The sequence below is a fragment of the Macaca fascicularis genome, chromosome 9 (genome assembly GCF_037993035.2).
Source record: "Macaca fascicularis isolate 582-1 chromosome 9, T2T-MFA8v1.1".
In the NCBI taxonomy this organism is placed as follows: Eukaryota; Metazoa; Chordata; class Mammalia; order Primates; family Cercopithecidae; genus Macaca; species Macaca fascicularis.
Window position 1 is genome coordinate 122,695,762 of NC_088383.1, and position 19,941 is coordinate 122,715,702.

The following is a 19,941-nucleotide window of genomic DNA, read 5'->3' on the forward strand; positions in this document are numbered from 1 at the left end:
ATCTGTTCTTGGAAACCGGTAACCAACGGGCAGAATAGGTGGTGTCATCATTTTTTTTTGAAATGGAGTTTCACTTTTGCTGCCCAGGCTGGAGTGTAATGGCACGATCTCAGCTCACTGCGACCTCCGCCTCCCAAGTTCAAGCAATTCTCCTGCCTCAACCTCCTTAGTAGCTGGGATTACAGTCATGCACCACCACACCCAGCTAATTTGAGCTAATTTTGTATTTATAGTAGAGACGGGGTTTCTCCATGTTGGTCAGGCTGATCTCGAACTCCCGACCTCAGGTGATCTGCCTGCCTCTGCCTCCCAAAGTGCTGGGATTACAGGCATTAGTTACCACACCTGGCCGGTGTCACACTTTTAGCCAGAGCTTTTTATTATAGGGTCACTTCATTCACTGACTGTAGGAGATAAAAAAGGTGATGCTCATGCGTGTGGCTCTTCCCCCACACTCACCTCACTTACGAGTTTGTTTACGCTCTGAGCCCGTTTGAGAACCAAGTTGTCTTGAGCTGGAAGCGAGTGATAATGTGCGGCACCTTTCATCTTATTGAAGTCCTGCCTATATTTTATCTGAAATAAAAACACACAAAACGGGGCTGGAGTTGATGTTTCCATGCTCTGGGAGAGGAATTACTCCAAAGTTATCCTGGACTTAATGTCAACATTTACTTAATACAATTTTCTGAAGGAAAAAAAAATATTCACGTGGCCTTTTCTCTTCATTAAATCTATAAACTACTTTGTCCTTTTTTGTTATTAAAATTTTCCTGGCCCTTTTCACACTTTTTACACTTTATACTCTAATTCTGCATAGAAAAAATAAATAAAGTCTTAAAATAATCATAAGAAAAGTTGTCAGTCCAAACCCTTTCTGCCCTTGATTTAAACATCATTTCCCTGCTAACGAGGGGCAGAGTAATGTCTTTTAACTTCCTTCCTCAGGGAAAGATGGTGCTGTTATGGGTCAATGGGTAATAGGTGAATAGTTCTTTGGTAAAGGAAAGGAAAGAGAGTGAAGGAAAAGGAAAGAAAAAGAAAATGGTAAGGGGTGTGAAATGAATGCTAGGTTCTGATGAGACCAAGTTACAGTTAGCATGTTAAGATCTGCAGTGAGCATGTCACTTTTCCAAGTTTAATTATAGCCTGCCTTTCAAGGACTGCCAGCAGGCTAACATTCTGCCAATAAAAATCATTTCATCACCGGGTTACACCCAATTTGATAATCATATGACTTATTTTAATCAATTCTTCCCCTAAATTACTCAATTTCTAATTGGGCCATTTGGCAAAACTCTCCTAACACCCCACTCTGGCTGGCCAGCCTCTGTACTTGCTTTAAATGGTCTCAAGCGAGCTATACCGTTTGTCCATGTGCATCTCCTTGGAAGCAGACAAATGGGGCCAAAGCAATCTTCATAAATTTGGATGGGAGTTGAGGGCTAACATTCTACTTTGGCTCAGCTGTAATAAATGTATCTGTGTGGAGGTTTCAGTAAGCACAGCCTTCAAAGTCTCACTTCTCTGCCTTTGTGGCTCTGCGGTCACAGCTACATGGTACTTACGTCACTAGCGAGTTCGTGGGCTTTCTTGGCATTCTGATATGCTGGAGTGATCATAGCTGGGAAGCTGCCCTTTCCCCTGTGCTCCTCGTACTCCTCCAGGTAACCCTGCTGGGTGGGTCAAAAACTTCAGTGAGTAATGCTTTCCTCCCCAGATGTGCGGAGTTCAGCAATGGCCACTCACAGAGCCTATTATCACAGAGGTTCATCCACCTTGGGTTCCAGTGATGTCCATGTGATGGTTTAAACATTCCTTTTAAGATGGCAGACCCTGGAGTCAGGCCCACTTACTGGTACCCAGCACACAGTCAGCACTAAATAATGGCAACTGATATAATGATGATCATCATTATTTCCACTGGATAAATCAGACACTCTACCACTCTCCCAGGCCTACATGTTATGGAATATTCATTTTTTAACTGACAACCAGGGAAGTCCTTTGTCTTCCAGCAGGTCTCAAACACTACCTTACTCATGCCCAGTGGCAGATCTATGTAGAGACCTCCGCCGGTGGTACTGTCTCCCCCGGTGGTACTGTCTCCCTCAGTGGTACTGCATCCCCCGGCGGTACTGTCTCCCCCGGTGGTACTGTCTCCCCCGGTGGTACTGTCTCCCCTGGTGGTACTGTGGTACTGCATCCCCCGGCGGTACTGTCTCCCCCAGTGGTACTGTCTCCCCGGGTGGTACTGTCTCCCCCGGTGGTACTGTCTCCCTCGGCGGTACTGCATTCCCCAGCAGTACTGTCTCCCCCGGCGGTACTGTCTCCCCCGGTGGTACTGCCTCCCCCGTGCTACTGCCTCCCCTGGTGGTACCGTCTCCCCCAGTGGTACTGTATCCCCCAGTGGTACTGTCTCCTCCAGTGGTACTGTCTCCCCCGGTGGTACTGTCTCCCCCGGTGGTACTGCCTCCCCTGGTGCTACTGTCTCCCCTGGTGGTACCGTCTCCCCCAGTGGTACTGTCTCCTCCAGTGGTACTGTCTCCCCAAGTGGTACTGTCCCCCACAGTGGGTGGTACTGTCTCCCCCAGTGGTACTGTCTCCCCCAGTGGTACTGTCTCCCCCGGTGGTACTGTCTCCTCCAGTGGTACTGCCTTCCCCAGTAGTATGTATCATGTAACCAGAAAAGGAGTATTATATAATTTTTGTAATTTGGGAGGAAAAACTTCGAATTACCATAAGATTATCTGAAATGGGACTAACTGTATATTTCAGACTAAGGATTACAATCTTTGTCTTAATCCTTTCTTTTTTCTTCCCCACACCAACCATCCACTCCCAGAAAGGAAAACCTTCTCTTTCATGACACTGTCATCACATGACAGATAACCCCTCCCTGGCAGCCAGAGGTACTTTAAGACCCAGCTTAGAGACAACCTCCTCCTCGTAGAAGTCCCTTAGTCCTCCCTCACCCCTGGACCTGCCCCAGGCAGAGTCCTCTGTGTTTTCACTGTACTTTTCGCACAAATCTGGAACAGCCCATATGGTGCCCCCCTTAGGCTCATGACTCCATCTCTCTGTGGCCTCCTCCAGGCCAGGGGCCTGCCCAGCTCCAGCACCAGGGCTTGGACTGTGGCACACACATTTTCTAAAATAAAATAGTTGGGTCAGATTAGAAAATCCAGGCTCCCCGTTATCCAACAATGAAAACCATTTAGCCTGAGTTCTCCTTTTTCCTGGCTGCCAGAATATTCTGGCCAAATATAATAAGTAATACTTTTTTTTTAAAGGTTCTCAAATTCTTTGGTAATATGCTCTATGGCTTTGCCCATTCTGCTCTATAGTTCTGTGTTTGTAACTTTACTCCAGTTTCTCGCTCTGTCTGTGTGTGTGTGTGTGTATATGTATATGTATATATGTATGTTTAAGTGTATATATATGTATATGTATATATGTATGTTGTAAGTGTTAATCTTTTTTCAAGACACCTAATCCTGTTGATTACATGGTATAATCCTTTTAACAAGTCTAGTTACTTGTTAAAAAGAAGAATGAATTGGTTGGCATTTAAGGCACTACAGATATTTATAGTTATCTGCCTGCTGGCTTCTCTCTTGCTCCCTCCTCCTCATGCCCTGGCGAGTCATGCTAAATCACAACAGTGAAATGCCATACTAGACTGAGTCCTCTCAACAGCTGCTGACAGTGCTATCAAACAACACCCATTTTGATTATTGCATTTGTTATTTTCAGTACTGAAAACTTCAATCAAAGCGTCCTACTAATCAAGAACCAGCTATGATACTAAAAAGTTACATTCCATCTGTACCTACAGTCATGTCTAGGTACACATATGAAATGATACATGTGTCTTATAGCTACTGGTAGATAGGATTGGCCAAATACAGGACAAAATATTTTTTACCAAATATAGAAGCCAGATATTTTTTTAAAAGCTGATTTTTAAAAGTTGTCCTGAGCTTTCCAAACAATATATTTAAAATACGAAACGAGTAAAAACATTTTTCACTGGTTTAAAGCACTAAAAGACCATTTAGGCCGGGCGCAGTGGCTCAAGCCTGTAATCCCAGCACTTTGGGAGGCCGAGACGGGCGGATCACGAGGTCAGGAGATCGAGACCATCCTGGCTAACACGGTGAAACCCCGTCTCTACTAAAAAAAATACAAAAAACTAGCCGGGCGAGGTGGCGGGCGCCTGTAGTCCCAGCTACTCGGGAGGCTGAGGCAGGAGAATGGCGTGAACCCGGGAGGCGGAGCTTGCAGTGAGCTGAGATCCGGCCAGTGCACTCCAGCCTGGGCGACAGAGCGAGACTCCGTCTCAAAAAAAAAAACAAACAAACAAACAAAAAAAAAGACCATTTAATTAACTTAGAGAATTTGATTAAATGGCCTTTTAAATTCAAAACCAAGCATTTCTGCTCTGGCAGACATTTTCAAAGGAGTCCCAACCAACCTTCAAACACATCCTGAGACTCATATGAGCATATGCCTAACTACGGCAATGTGTTTTTCTAAAGAACAGAAACAAATTCATTGTGGTCTTCTAAATCATATATGTTGTAGAGAGTGTACTTACTGCCAAATAATTCAAACAACTGTCCAATTATGAAAAAAAATCACTTGAACCCATAGAATGTATTCTTCCAATACACACTCATGTTCTTCCAATGTTCTTTACTTGCAACTGTGAACAATAATGCTTCCTTTCTACCCTACAACACCTGGCTAGTATCAGAAAAGACAGAGGGATGTGCAAAGAATAATTAGCTTGTGATTATCTTCTTAATCTTTTTTTTTTACTCCCTGTCAAGGAGTTCATCTGAGAAGTGAAATTGGAAAAAGGGTTTGCATTCTCTGGCATACTGATTTATCTACCAATCTAGATAACAAATTCACTTTCTAAGAAAATGAGCCCCATTACTCAGTGAAATGCTCAATATTTTTCAAGATGCATTTTGATCTCTATGTTGCTTATGATAGAGACCAGCTAAGCTTAGCTGATCTTAGTCCTTGGGACTGTTCTTCAATGGACAGATAAGAATGCTTTCTTCTTGGCCAAGCCACCATATTGGTATAAGTCATTTGTTTATTTAAAAAAAAGTGCCTCAATCTGTTTTCCTAAGTGGGTCAAGTTGAGCCCTGTACAACTGTTTGTCCACTACTTTCCATCTTGGAAAATCTACCTTTCATAAATAAGGTAAATTAAACGACAGCCCCACCCCTGATTAAATGGTCATAGCTATATCACAACCTAGAAGGGGCCAAACATGGAAAAGAGCAGGGCAGGAGATCATTTTATCACATACCTGGCCATATTGGTCTGCACATTCCCTTGTCAACATGCCCTCAGCTCCAACGGCTGGACCAGCCATTCCCCTCATTTCTTTTTGATATTGTTGATGGTACCTCACCTGTTTGAAGGCAAAGGACAAACTCGGTGAATTTGACTCCCATACACAGGAGCCAAAAGAGTAAAAGTGAATGTCTTAATGGAATATTCTTTTTCTGCTTGGATCTAGGGAGTAGGTATGTCTCAGACATAAAAGTGCCAGGTCATTGTCATGGTAAAATTGACTTAAAACTGTGAAAGAAAACTACTCTCTGGCTTCAGGGTAAATGCAAAAGTCGACAGGAGGTTGGACTCCCCAGACCCAGGTTCACATTCCTTTTTCTCCCTAACATGACCACATTGTCAAGGAAACTTACATCACTTGCCAGCTCATTGGCTCTTTTGGCTATCTGATAGGCGGGTGTGATCATCGCAGGGAAACTGCCTTTCCCTCTTTGTTCTTCATAGTCCTCTGTGTATCTCACCTGAAATGGGGAAAAAAAAAATGTGAATCACATGCCCCAATCCCACTGTTTATCAGATGATCTTAGTGAGATGCTCTGCTAAGGGTTCCATGACATCCTGCCCATCTCCTGTCATAGCTCATATGGCATATAATGGCTTACTGTTTGATGGGCCATGTGCATCTTATTCACCTTCTTATTCCCAGTACCCAGCACCATGCCTGGCACATGGAGACACCCAATGTGGAATTCAACACGTGCTTGCTAAGCACCTGGTGCAGGCCAGGCACTGGGCCTGGGCAGAGGAATAAGTCTTCAGCCCTCAAGGAGTTGTCAGCCATGTTTGGGAGATACAAAAGTCTTCTCAACCCCAGATCGAGGCTAAGGCAAGAGGAAACCACGTATTAAGCAGAAGCTGGATTTCTGCTTCAATATCCCATTCAGAACAACACTAAGTTCTTGATTTTATTATGCTATGGAACATCTGGGTTATGTAAATGCAAGTGGTAAAAGTTGTTTAGAAATTATGTTCTCTGATTTGTAGTGGCAAGAGAGATTTCTCTCAGATTACTCAGATACATCCAATTTGGTGTTAATCCAATCTAAAGTTTTCTCTTTAAAGAAGTGTTTTTGCGAGGTCTCTGCTAACTGACTTATCAAACCCAACCATCCTTGACCTCAGGAATTTCTTCTTGTGTACCCATGCAGGACTAGAATGTCTGCTACATTCTCCCTTCCTCCACCTCCAAGCAAGGAAAGAAAGAGGGATCTTACGTGCAAACCACTGCATCTTGGCCTCCCTCATTTCTCTTTCTCTTTTCTAAATTTAATTTAAGTTCCAGAATATATGTGCAGGATGTGCAGGTTTGTTACATAGGTAAATGTGTGCCATGGTGGTTTGCTGTACCTATCAGCTCATCACCTAGGTATTAAGCCCGGCATGCATTAGCTATTTATCCTGATGCTCTCCCTCCCGTCAGCTCCCCACCATGGGACCTAGTGTGTGTTGTTCCCCTCCCTGTGTCCATGTGTTCTCATTGCTCAGCTCCCACTTATAAGTGAGAACATGGGGTGTTTGGTTTTCTGTTCTTGTATTGGTCTGCTGAGGATCATGGCCCCCAGCTCCATCCATGTCCTTGCAAAGGACATGATCTTGTTCCTTTTTATCATTCTATTATAAAGATACATGCACGTGTATGTTCACTGCAGCACTATTCACAAGAGCAAAGACGAGGAATCAACCCAAATGCCCATCAGTGATGGACTGGCCTCCCTCCTTTCTTACATCACTTTGAAGCTGTGCCACAGCCTTGCTCCGTAGCAGCTCAGGAGTATCCGCCACCGTGGAGAACCTGGAGATGCGTTCATCATGCCCTCTCTTATATTCCACCTGATGAGAAGACAGTAGAGTCAAGGGTGCACCCACCTCACAGCCTCTGCAATGACCTCTCCCTGTGGCTCTCCTAAAGCTGCACCATCAGGCTACACTCAACGCAAACCTGTGGCAAGTCTTCTGTGGCTTGTTTCATGGGCTCCTCCTCAAAAAGTATCTATGCCAATGTGCTAAGTCCAGGAGTGTGCCAGGGATTGCCACACTCCAACAAATATTAACTTGCTTAATCTCCATAACAATCACATTTGGCAGGACCAATGTTTTTCTCACTTTACAAATGAGAAGCCAAGGAAGAGAGAAATTAAGTAATTTGTCTATGGTCACTTAGCACTAAGGGATAGAGCCAGGATTCAAATTTCAGCATTCTGGCTCCAAAATCTGAGCTTTTAACAAATAAACTTTGCTACTCTTCCGGTGGACCTGACACCCAGTTAAAAATTAGTGTCTTCGGCTGGGCGCGGTGGCTCACGCCTGTAATCCCAGCACTTTGGGAGGCTGAGGCAGGTAGATCACAAGGTCACCATTGTTGCCCTGGCCAACATGGTGAAACCCCATTGCTACTAAAAATACAAAAATTAGCTGGGTGTGGTGGTGGGCACCTGTAGTCCACCTACTCAGGAGACTGAGGCAGGAGAATCACTTGAACCCAGGAGGCGGAGATTGCAGTGAGCCGAGATTGTGCCACTGCACTCCAGCTGGCGACAGAGCAAGACGCCTTCTCACAAAAAATAAAAATAAAAAATATAAAAATAAAAAATGTCTTCAATGCTAAAGCAAACTCAAGAAATCATGTGGTCCAGGCTTTGGGTGAACTACACAGTCTTCTCTGTATTTTATAGATATGGTCCAATCACCGCACAGAGAATAGTTGACAGGGAAGAGGCAAGAACACAGTTTTCTCTGTAATATGACACCTGTGGTACCTACCTCCCCAAAGCACTCTTTTATTGTTTTTTCCCTAAACCATGGGGGTTCTTTAATGACAAAAATTAGCATAATCAATGGTGAAAAAGCACCCAGACACTTACTTGGCTGGCCAACTGGTTGGCTTTCTTGGCCCTTTGATAAGCAGGTGTGATCATGGCTGGAAAGCTCCCCTTGCCCCTGGGCTGCTCATAGTCTTCTGTATATTCCTGTTGGTCAGAACCAATGTCAGCATGAGAACTGAGATGATATTGAATGACAGCTAAGAAAACTGCAATAAAACCAATGAAACTAGATTTATAAAGTGCTTCGGAAATATTTCAATCACCTGTAATAAATTTAAATATGGCTTATAATTGGCAATTTGAATAAAACCATCAGCACTGAAGAACTCATATTTCCCATGTCAAAGGGGCTCCTCTTCAATGTTCATATCAAAATATGGGGACCTAGCACAACTCAAGGGCTGCCCTTTGACTCTAAGGCCTGTAGGTAACACAGCCATTAATTAATATGTGGGTGACTTTCCTGTAACTCGTCTGCTAGCAAGAGTCCTACAGTATTGGAAGTAAAATGTCTCTGATTTTTCCCTTCTGACTTTCTGAATATCTCTGATGATTAGTTTTCCTAATAAGACTTAACACCTTAGCATTTGTGTTTCTAGCGTTTTCTTTCCATTTTCTAAAGGAAAAGTCATGAGGACTAACAGTGTTTTCCAAAGTAGATTCTTCAAAGGGTAAGTGTACCTAGAGGTAACTAGGAGGGATCTAGTTACCTAGAGTGTAACCTGTGCAAATGGTTGAGGATTTCCACAATTCAGGCTAAAATTGTCTTCCCTATGTGAAAGCCTGCTAAGATCTCTTACGATTCTGGAGGTCAGTACTTTAAAATGGGCCATCAGGGATGATTCCTTCTGGAGGTTCTAGAGGATAATCTATTTCTCTGCCTTTTCCAGCTTCTAGAGGCCCCCACATTTCTAGTTCCTGCCCTACATGGCTTTGGCCTCTGCTTCTGTCACTGCATCACCTTTCCTCTGACTCTGACCCTCCTGGTTCCAGAGATTAGGACATGGGTGTCTTTGGGGATGATAGCATCATTCTGTCTACCACAATTGTAAAAGTCAAGGAACAGTCAAACTAATTGCTAAGTAATTGCTAAACCAATTCCTAAAGCAATTTCTAGGGTGCTTACCTCACCAAGAGACTTTCGAGCCTCAACCATCCTTACAATTTCGGGGTCTGGCAGAGCTCCTGGGCACCAAGCATTCCCTTCCCTATATCCAGTCCAATAGGCTCTCTACAAAGGAAGCACACGAAGGGATATAAACACATGTCCCAGACTCCCAGTAACACTTACATACATTGTCAAAAGAAGATATTCTTAAACATTATAAACTCCTATTGGTAAATCCTGGGTCTTAGCTAACTGAAATGTTCATTTATTTTCAGGCTAGAAAATGACCTAAGTTTCTAAATAATTGAACTTTCTGAAAACCACTATGTCACAGGAAAATTTGGAATATAACAGCATTTTCTTGCACACCATTGCATCAGGATTGGGTGAGGAGGAGGGGAAATCACTGCGATCAGGTAATCTGAGATTAATCAACATTTTTCAGACAAATGTCAAAAACCTACTACCTGTTACTTGACAACTGACAATGGAAAGAAAAGAAAAAAAAAAGGAAAGGCAAAGTTTCTCTTTTAAGATACTCATGACCTACCAACTTGGGAGATAAAACTAACATGAAACAAATAGCAATTAGAAAACAGTTATGGTTTAAGTGTATTGTCTGAGTGATAAGTACAATAAGAATCTTTAAAAAGCAGTCTGTAAGAGATGGGTCCCATTTGGAGCAGGAAGATAGAATTTGAGCTGTACCTCCAGGGCTGAGGGCAATTAGCAGAGGCCAAGGGAGAAAAAATGGCATCCACTCTAGAAGGTCAGTTCCATGAGGGCAGGGATTTTTGTGTTTGGTTCACTAATGCATCCCAAAAGCTTGGAACAGTATGTAGCAACTCATAGACTCAATAATTATTTGTTGAATAAATTCCAGGAATGTGGGCTGCCATGAATAAAAGCATGAAGGCAGTGATGGGCTCAGTACTTAGGACCATAAGGAGCTGGGTTTGACTGGACCCGAGGGAAAGAGATGGGGAGCCAGGTGGGCTGGAGGGGGGCAAGTTGGACAGGTTGGGTAGAGCCAGCCTTTGGAGATCTGGAAAGACAGATTATTCATATGTGAAATTACACTCAACCTGACTAGCAATCAGGGACATCTAAATTGAAACAAGGCGCAGATTGTCCAAACACTTATCTGACAATACCAAGTGCTGGTTAGAATGTGGGGAAACAGGCATTCTCACAAACTGCCTTTGGGAATATAAAATGTACAGCTATTTTAGAATGCAATTTGAGCCCCAATTAAAATTTAAAAGGGACATACCCTTTGATCTAGCAACTTTGTTTTTTCATTAGCTAGTCTAGAAAAAAACTCATTTGTGTACAAAAGAGGTCTTGAACAAGAGTGTTCATTGCAACTTTGCAATAGAAAAATTTTTTTTGAATAATCCTGTAATCCTGTCTATCAATAGGATAGTATAGTATTGTACATCCATTCTTTTGTTGTTGTTGTTGAGACAGAGGCTTGCTCTGTCACCCAGGACAGAGTGTAGTGGCACTATCTCAGCTTACTGCAACCTCTGCCTCCCAGGTTCAAGCAATTCTCCTGCCACAGCCTCCTGAGTAGCTGGGATTACAGGCACATACCACCATGTCTGGCTAATTTTTGTATTTTTAGTAGAGACGAGGTTTTGCCATGTTGGCCAGGCTGGTCTCGAACTCCTGACCTCAGGTGATCCACCCACCTCGGCCTCCCAAAGTTCTGGGATTACAGGCGTGAGCCATAGCACCCGGCCTTGTACATCCATTTTTAATGGTGCACCTATGATCCACCCATTCACGATGGCTTAAAAGGATGCTGATATAGAAATATTTCCAAGATATTTGTTGAGTGAAAACTACTTCACAACAATGTATATTGTTTCATGAAAAAAGTATACATTTAATATACTGTAAACAAAAAATAAAATGCTAAGCCCCCTACCCATCAGAACAGACCCCTCCTCTCAGCCAAGGACATTCCAAAGTTAACCTGCAAAACTGGTTTAAGCCACGATGGGAAGGGGGAGGTCAAACATGTCTCATTATACCCACCTCCCTTTTGGAATTCAGGAAAAGCCTACGGACCAGTATTAACACCAACACAGACTTTAAGTCTGATAAGAAATATTTACAATCTATTCTCTCTGAAACCTGCTACTTGGAGGCTTCATCTGCATGATAAAACTTTGGTCTCCACAATCCCTTATTGTAATCCAGACATTTCTTTCTATTGATTTCAGGTTTTTAGTTAATAACTCTTTCAACCAACTGCCAATCAGAAAACTTCAAATCTACCTACAACCTGAAAGCCCCCACTTCGAGTTACCCTGCCTTTCCAGATGGAACCAATGTACACCTCACATGTACTGATTGATGTCTCATGTCTCCCTAAAATGTATAAAAGCAAGCTGTACTCTGACCACCTCTGGCACAGGCTGTCAGGACCTCCTGAGGCTGTGTCGTGGGCGTATCCTTAACCTTGGCAAAATAAACTTTCTACATGGATTGAGACCTGTCTCAGATACTTTTGGTTTATATAACATATATACGTATATAATTTTCAATAACAAATAATACTAGCTGATATTTATTGTGCCTACCACTGTTCCAAGATCTTTTGATCATCACAATATCATTATGTTAGGAAGTGTTTGAAGTTCACCTTACAGATGAGAAAGTTGAAGTAAAGAACGGTTAAATAACTCATTCAAGATCCTTCAATAAATGGTAGTAAACATGTCCAAAAGTAAACTCTAGAAAGACAGATATAGATAGTTTTATTTGCAAATCAAGAGAGAAAAGTCTGGAAGGATGCTACCCACAAGGTTGATGAAAGTGGGTACTTCTACAGAGAAAACTAGAATTGGAGGTGGTGGATAAAGGGTTACCTTTGTACTGTTTGGATCTTTTTTTTTTTTTACAGTGAGAATAATGCAAATTCTTATGCATATATTATGTGTGTAAATAAAATAAATGGCTAAGGAATTCTGAAATGATGAGTCTGTCAACAGACAGGGGAGGTGGGAAGAGTAAGTCAGGGATACCCGGGAAGGGTGGAGAGAAGCTGCAGAGAAGACAGCCCAGACGAGGGAAAGAAGCCATCTTGGGAAGCCTCGTAAAGGTCCAGGCAGGAAATGACGTGATCAGAACTGGGAGAGTGGAGAGAAAGGGGTGGAGCTGAGTAAGTGTTGGAGAAAGAAAGGGTAGTCTTCGTTTCAAACCTGGGTGATAGAAATATAGTGGCTGGAAGGGGAAGACAGTGAACCTGGTCTGGGGCAGATAGAGTTCAGGTGATGTTAGGACACGCTGATTGAGGTCTTCCATAGACAGTAGGAATGACAAACCGGATGAAAGGAAACCTACTTGATTTTCTCTAGAAGTAATAATAATAATACATTCAATTGACATAGTATGTCATTCTTTCTTTTTCCAAACCCACTTACCACTTTTCTCTCACCTCATTTGCCAGGGGCTGCCTGTTAGGTGCACCTTCCTTATCCTTGGATTTCATGTCCCAGTGAAAAACTGATTTAAACTGTTCACCGTCTTCTTGGTCATGGATCTGCACAAGGAAGATGTCGTCAGTGATGTTTCCATCAGAAAAGAGAAAAAAAATAGACAAACAATTCCTAGCTAAAATTGGGGGATTTTGCTCAGTCTCAACTGCAAAGCACTGAGCTACAAGGCACACTGCGCTGTCAGTCTCCCTGTGGTTTCATCCGCACCACCAACCAGGTGGCACATATAGAACACCTGCTGTGTGCAAAGCTCTTTGGAGCAGTGCAATTAAAGTGACCGAGACAAAGTCTTTATAAACCTACCACACAATACAAATTAGAGTAACCTGAGAAAACACTGGGCATTAGAGTAGTGGTTCTTAATTTTAGTCGTGTAATCATCACCCAGGGAGCTTGTTAAAATGCTGGCTCCGCAATTTTGTGTGTCTCACAATTTTACCTTTAACACCCTGATTTGTAATAAACCTTGAGTTAATTTTTACGTATAGATAACTGTCAAGGTTCATTTTTTTTCTGTATAAATACCCAATTACTACAGTACTGTTTATTGAAAAATCATTCTTGCTATGGTAAATTGCAGTGATGCCTTTCTCGTAATTCAAGTGACCATATACATGCAGCCCTATTTCTGGACCTTGTATTGGAGTCCACTGGTCTATTTCTCTCTTCTTGTGCCAATTCTATGCTGAGTTAATAGAGTAAGTCTGCTTTCATAGAGTAAGTCTTGAAATCTGGTGAGTCCTTCAATTTTGTTCTTTGGTTTCTTGGCTATTTTTGAAGCTTTGTGTTTTTATATTCGTTTCAGAATCAGTCTGTCCATTTCCACAGAAAAACACCAGGATTTTGAATGGGATTGCCTTGAATGTATAGATTAATTGGGGGAAACTGACCTCTCAGTAACATCTTCATAACCTTGAGATAGACAAAGATTTCTTAAATGTAAAAAGAACTAACTATAAAAGAAAAAAAATCAGAAGGTCTTAGGTCCAAACTAAGATATCAAAATTTATTAGGTAGGAGGCGGGGCCAAGAAATCTGCAATTTTGGCCAGGCGCAGTACCTCACGCCTGTAATCCCAGCACTTTGTGAGGCCGAGGCAGGCAGATCACTTGAGGCCAGGAGTTCGAGACCTGCTTAGCCAACACAGTGAAACCCCATCCCTACTAAAAATAGAAAAAATTAGCTGAGCATGGTGCTGCACGCCTGTAGTCCCAACTACTCAGGAGGCTGAGATATGAGAATCACTTGAACCCAGGAGGCGGAGGTTGCAGTGAGCCGACATCATGCCACTACACTACAGCCTGGGCAAAAAAAATGAGATCCTGGAAAAAAAAAAAAAAGAAAGAAAGAAAGAAATCTGCAATTTTTACAAGCTGAAGTTTAAATTCTTAATTTTAAACATAATGAGAAAACAAGCTCAGAGAAAAGTTTAAACCCAAAGAATTCTTGTTCCCTATCGAGGGCATCTTCTGACATTGACTCTCCACGGTTCCTACTGCTTAATGCTACTTGATGTGTATATTTTAAATATATACATTGAGAGATCTTTACATGCTTTTTCCTTGTATTTTTAAGAAACAAATGAACGTTACATAAACTTAAAGTGGGCTTTTTTTGTTTGTTTGTTTGTTTACCTACAAATAACACTACCAATATTTTGGGCCAGTTAATTATTTGTTGTGGAGGACTGCCTCAAGCATGGCAAGATGTTTAGCAGCATCCTAGGTCTCTACCCACCAGATGCAATAATACCCCACCAACACCAGTCGCGACAATCAATATGTCCCCAGACAGTAACAAATGTCCCCCAGGTAGGGGTTGGGGGAAACTGCCCTCCTTGAGAACAGTGTACTTTAGTAATCAGAAACACATGGCCAAAATAGATATTCTGTCCACTTCTAGAAAGTTATATTTGCTGTCCTCCTTCCCCAGTGCAAATCTACCACTGGGGAGGGTTTGCCTCCTCCAGGGACCTTTCTTGAGGTTCATGATTACATCGAGGAAATAGAGGAAAAAATGCCATAAATCTGACCAGTGGGGTAAGGAAGCATGAAGGGCTAAATTTCATCCTCTGAATAGAAAAAAAGCCTAGATGTTTTATTTTTCTAAAAATTCCATTCACACCTACCAAAGAGGAAATTCTATCTTTGCAAATATTTATTTTCCAAAGGGTGACATTTAGGAACAAAACACTGCAAATCAGCTCTGAATGCCAGCTTAAAATCTTTGCTTTTCTCCTTCATCACCATCACTGAAAACTCTCTTTCCTTTTTTGATTTTAGCACTTGCACAATGAATTTGTTTTTTATTCAATTGTCAAAGTCTCTCAGAGATCACAAGGAGGTGAAAGGTAATTCATAGCACACCCTCGGGCAGTTGTAAGAGCTGAGCCCTGTAAGGGACATGGCTGTCCATTTTACTTTGTCCCTGGTGGGCAAGAAGGAGAAAGTGATCTCAGTAGACAACACACACATATACACACACACACCCCATATACACATATATACATACATACGTACATAAACACCATACACACATATATACATACATACATACATAAACACCATATGCACATATATACACTCACTATATACACATATATACATACCACATACACCTATACATATCCCACATGCATACACATATACATACATACACATATATACATACACACCAAATACATGCATACAATACACATGAACATGTGCACACACATACACATGCACACACATCACATACACATGCACACACATCACATACACACATATAGATGTGTGCGCACACACATTCATACCTACATACACACATATACACACTCCCCAGATGCACACACACATATATATACACACATATACACTGTCACATAGACACAAACAAATACACACACGCAGGCCTCCTGGGAAGCTCACATCACTGTCTGTGGCTGGAAATAAAACCAGCAACAATCCTAGCCTTGCTCTATGTTGGGCCTGTCATACACAGTTAAAATAAAGTGAGTCCACTCCCACTTCAAAAAAAGGAAAATAGTGTGCAACCTGTTGTGTGATTATAAGGTGGAGACATGCCCGCTGTGGCTCAGTTAGAGGGAAAATACAGACATTATGGATCTTTCTGTAGACAGTGTAATAAATGCAAACAGTATTCTGATGTAAAGTACATCTCCTCATACTTTATTTGTCAAATCCTCGCTACACAACTGCAGAAACATCTGGATATTTGAAAACATGAACAAGTGCTTTTGTCTTCTGGAGAGTTTGCCACCCTCTGGGTATATATGAAAGTGAGCCACTAACAAATATTCTAAAGTTAAACAGATCTGGATTTGTGCCCAACCAGCTGGGTAAACTAGGCAGGTTATTTAACCTCTCTGAGCCTCAGTTTCCTCAACTATAACACGATAATATTACAGAAGGCTCTTGTCAAGAACACATGAGATAATATAAATAACTTATCAGAGTGTTTAGCACTCTGTTTAAGTAAGAGCTATATTCAATATTTACTATAATTTCATGTAGCTGCCCTCAGACACCAAGAGATGAAAACAAAGTCCTAAAAGAATTAGGCTTCTCAGTAACCTAGGATTGCTTGTGAATTCTTAAGACTTGTGAATCCCTAGGAAGCAATGATATCTGAGCAACAATTTGAGCCTCCGTTTCCTCATCGTAAAATGGGATAATAGTAGTATCAACTTCATTGGGTTGCAATGTATGTTAAATGAATTAAGTGCTTCCACAGTAAATGCTATATAAGCTTGTTAAATAAAAGAAATAATAAACTCACAATTAGTTCTAAGCATTTAGTGAAAATAAGGTATCTTGGCAGCATGTGTACAGAGCCACACAGCAAGACCACTACCTCTATCTCATATACAGTTTCTTGGGAGGAGGACAGTTGGGCAAGGAAGGGAGTCAGTATGAGGTGGAGCAACATTAGGAAGGGAATCTTGGGTAAAGAGGGATTACTAGAGAACCTTTCACCTCATGGGTAATTTTCTAATTTTAGAAAGCCACTAAAACTTCATCCCACAGAGCAACTTCGTGTGGGCATGGGTTATAGAAGCTCAATGATTCATCATTTTAATAGGTGCAAGAGTTACGCCGATAGCTGGTTATTTGACAAAACTCCACTATTAGATTTTCAAGAGGTTGGATTTGGCAGTGTGGCCTCCATGTTTACCTCCCCATCTCAACTCCACACCTCCTAAACTAAACTTCCTTTCCAAAGGAAAACATCTTTGACCTATTCCCACCCCAAGGGGAAAACAGGCTGTCAATAATCCTAAGTAATGACTGAATTCAGAGAGACTTGCGTGTGAAACTAAAGGTTTTGATTTTACGTGCCAGAATATCACAGGGAAAAGTCAAGATCCTTGTAATATGTTCCAACTATGTAAGCATTGTTTTATGTAGTAAGCATCTAGTGTGTGCAGAGCCTACTCTACGAACTGTCATCATTTTATGAAACAGCCTTGAGCTGGTCAAGACACAAAGATTATACTGAAATCAAGGACCTCAATTATTCTATCTACATTATCCTGTATATTGGCCCCTAAAATTGTGGGAGAACAAAGAGTCACATTTGTTACTCAAATGCACTTTACATGTGTATGTGGAGGAAATGGGCAGCTTCACATGCAGACAGAGACACTTAAAAACTTTACACGTGCCTAAGCATTGTTAATGGATATATAATATTTGCACATATTTGTGGAGTACATGTAATATTTTGTTACGTATTAGAATGTATAATGATCAAGTCAGGGTATTTAGGGTGTTTCGCCTCAAGTATTATTTCTATTCCAGCTATTTTGAATTATATGATACTTTGTTGTTAATTGTGGTCACCCTACTCTGCCATAGGACATCACAACATATTCCTTCTTTTATTTATTTAATTTTCTAAGAAATAAAGACAGGGTCTCACTATGTTGCCCAGGCCAATCTCTAACTCCTAAGCTCAAACCACTTGCCTGCTTTGGCCTCCCAAAGTCTTGGGATTACAGGTGTGAGCCACTGTGCCTGGCTAGAACATATTCCTTCTATCTAATTGTATGTTTCTACCTAGTAACCAACCATTCTCCATACCCTCCGTCCCACTGAAAATTAAATAACTTACCCCACTGATGGCTTCTGGGAATGTCCTCACATTTAGATTTAATGGAGTGTGATAGACACTGGTGAAAGTGTTGTTCTTAGGGTTATGGCTACAACAAATAGGTAAAAATCAAAATTAGAAATGTACTTTATCCAAATGATTGAGGGACTATTCTTAAGATTATTTTTAAATAATAATAGTTATTTTTTTAAAAAATCAATAAATATAAAACTTAAAAATTAAGTTCATGATTTTCCAGGCAATGCATCTTCCAGAAAAAAAAAGCAAATCAAATAAAATCAACATATACAACTGAAAGCCTAAATTTAACTGGAAATGATCACTTGAAAACTTCCTAAAGAAAGTAAAAAAGGATTCTGAAATTATTTAAAAGAAAATACTTCAAAGCTCTAGATGCATATTTATGGCCATTATATTTTTCTGCACAATATTTAATCATTTGACATGAGGTTATAGTGGATATATTTGATCTTTTACTTGGAAGAAATTTGAAATTTTGTGTCCATTGCATAAAATCCCACCTTAGGTCTCTTTAATGACAGGATACAAGTGAACACTTTGGGGAAGATATTTCTTGGATTTAACCCCGGGGTATGCGATTTGAACATTTAGTTGGCTCCTTGTTGAAAAACAAATAAAACTCAAGAGGTGGTGGTGAGGGCATCAAACACTTACGCGTGACAGTACGGCTTTTTCTGGTGACTCACAAAGTTATTAACAGACAGCATCATCTTGCAAACTTCACAGTGAAAACAGGCTTTATGCCATATCTAGAAATCATACAGAGAAGATTTAGCAATTACCTTTTCTCCCCCAGACTCAAGGTACTTCTATATTTTAGGGTACAAAAATGAACTTCGAGGATAAAATGGTGATTTAAAAAAATTAAAAACCACGCACTCAGCTATAACAACACTCACAGTTAAATAAATGGATAACTTTTTCTTTTCGAGACAACATAGAAGAAATAGAAATGGGTAGAACTAAATAAAGGTGGGAAAATACAACTTTTTCTTGTGGTTCAAAAAAATTTAACTGAAAATTAAATTTCCATATTTACCTATGCCCATATGTGAGAAGGTCAATTTCCTGTGTTTGTTATTATTCACAAAAGCCAAGAAACGTCTACTGACCTGATCTATACAGCTGATCTTCTCAGCAGGATAAACCCCATACCCACACCTAGAGCAAGCCTGCACATTCATCTCGAAGCCGGAAGGGAGAAGACAAAGATAGGCAACAGGCAAGAAATGCAAGGAGAACCCCCAGTCTAGTTCAAGCCTTCAAAATCCGACGTCTCTAAAATTCCTGTGGGCGCCTCGATCGTTCAGAGTCCAACTTCTACTTTCCTTTGCTGACCTTCTAGTTTGAAGTCAGCAGTTGGATGGTTTTTAAAGCTGCCACTTACTCAAGGGGCTATTTTGGCCACTCACTCAGCACGCATGCGTCTGGGAAATAAGGTGGAAGTATTTCTAGCTGACATGCTTCTCTAAATAGAAAAATGAACTCACAACAGCATCATGTTTATGTGGATAACCAAATCCTGGTGTATGATCAGGCAGCATGGAGTGGTTTAGCACTAGCTGTGATCATGACCCAAGAAAAGAACCTAAAGGAAGATGCCACACCGTCATCCAACGATCAGATTAGAAAAGCTTGCTCTATGCATCCTATGACTAAAGCAGAAAGGCCAGCTCCCAAAAATATAGAAAATAAAATAGGATTGATTCACTCCTTTAAATGGATAAATATCACACTTGAGTTTTAACTTTACCTACCCAAAGTGTTTACAACAGTGAAACTAAACACTTAATAAGGTATCAATTTGTGTTTAGCTTCTACTGGAATGCGAAACTAAAAACAAATGAGAACTCTTGGTGTTTTGACCTCTGTATTTTATTCTAGAATGTTCCAAGAATGCCTTTGTGCTTGGTCCCCTGCCTCACAGGCCTTAAAAGGGGTAACATGAAGACAGAATCTCTCTTCCTGGCTTTGGGAAGCCTCTCATTG

General features: G+C 41.1%; 1 protein-coding gene across 4 annotated transcripts in view; it reads right to left on the minus strand.

Annotated features, from left to right (window-relative positions):
• Positions 1-19,295, minus strand: part of NRAP (nebulin related anchoring protein) — a 76,725-nt gene extending 57,430 nt beyond the window's left edge. For 2 of the 4 annotated variants that reach the window (XM_015456707.3, XM_005566467.4), the window contains exons 1-11: positions 19,065-19,295; positions 18,607-18,701; positions 17,932-18,019; positions 12,756-12,860; positions 9,326-9,430; positions 8,239-8,343; positions 7,103-7,207; positions 5,731-5,838; positions 5,331-5,435; positions 1,569-1,673; positions 460-576 (exon numbers count right to left, since the gene is read on the minus strand). In XM_015456707.3, the coding sequence (XP_015312193.3) occupies positions 460-576; positions 1,569-1,673; positions 5,331-5,435; positions 5,731-5,838; positions 7,103-7,207; positions 8,239-8,343; positions 9,326-9,430; positions 12,756-12,860; positions 17,932-18,019; positions 18,607-18,701; positions 19,065-19,136 (1,110 nt within the window). In that variant the 5' untranslated portion in view covers positions 19,137-19,295. Of the gene's footprint in view, positions 1-459; positions 577-1,568; positions 1,677-5,330; positions 5,436-5,730; positions 5,839-7,102; positions 7,208-8,238; positions 8,344-9,325; positions 9,431-12,755; positions 12,861-17,931; positions 18,020-18,606; positions 18,702-19,064 lie in introns of all 4 variants that reach the window. The other 2 variants (XM_015456705.3, XM_005566466.4) reach the window with 1 other exon arrangement.
• Positions 19,296-19,941: the final 646 nt, after the last annotated feature.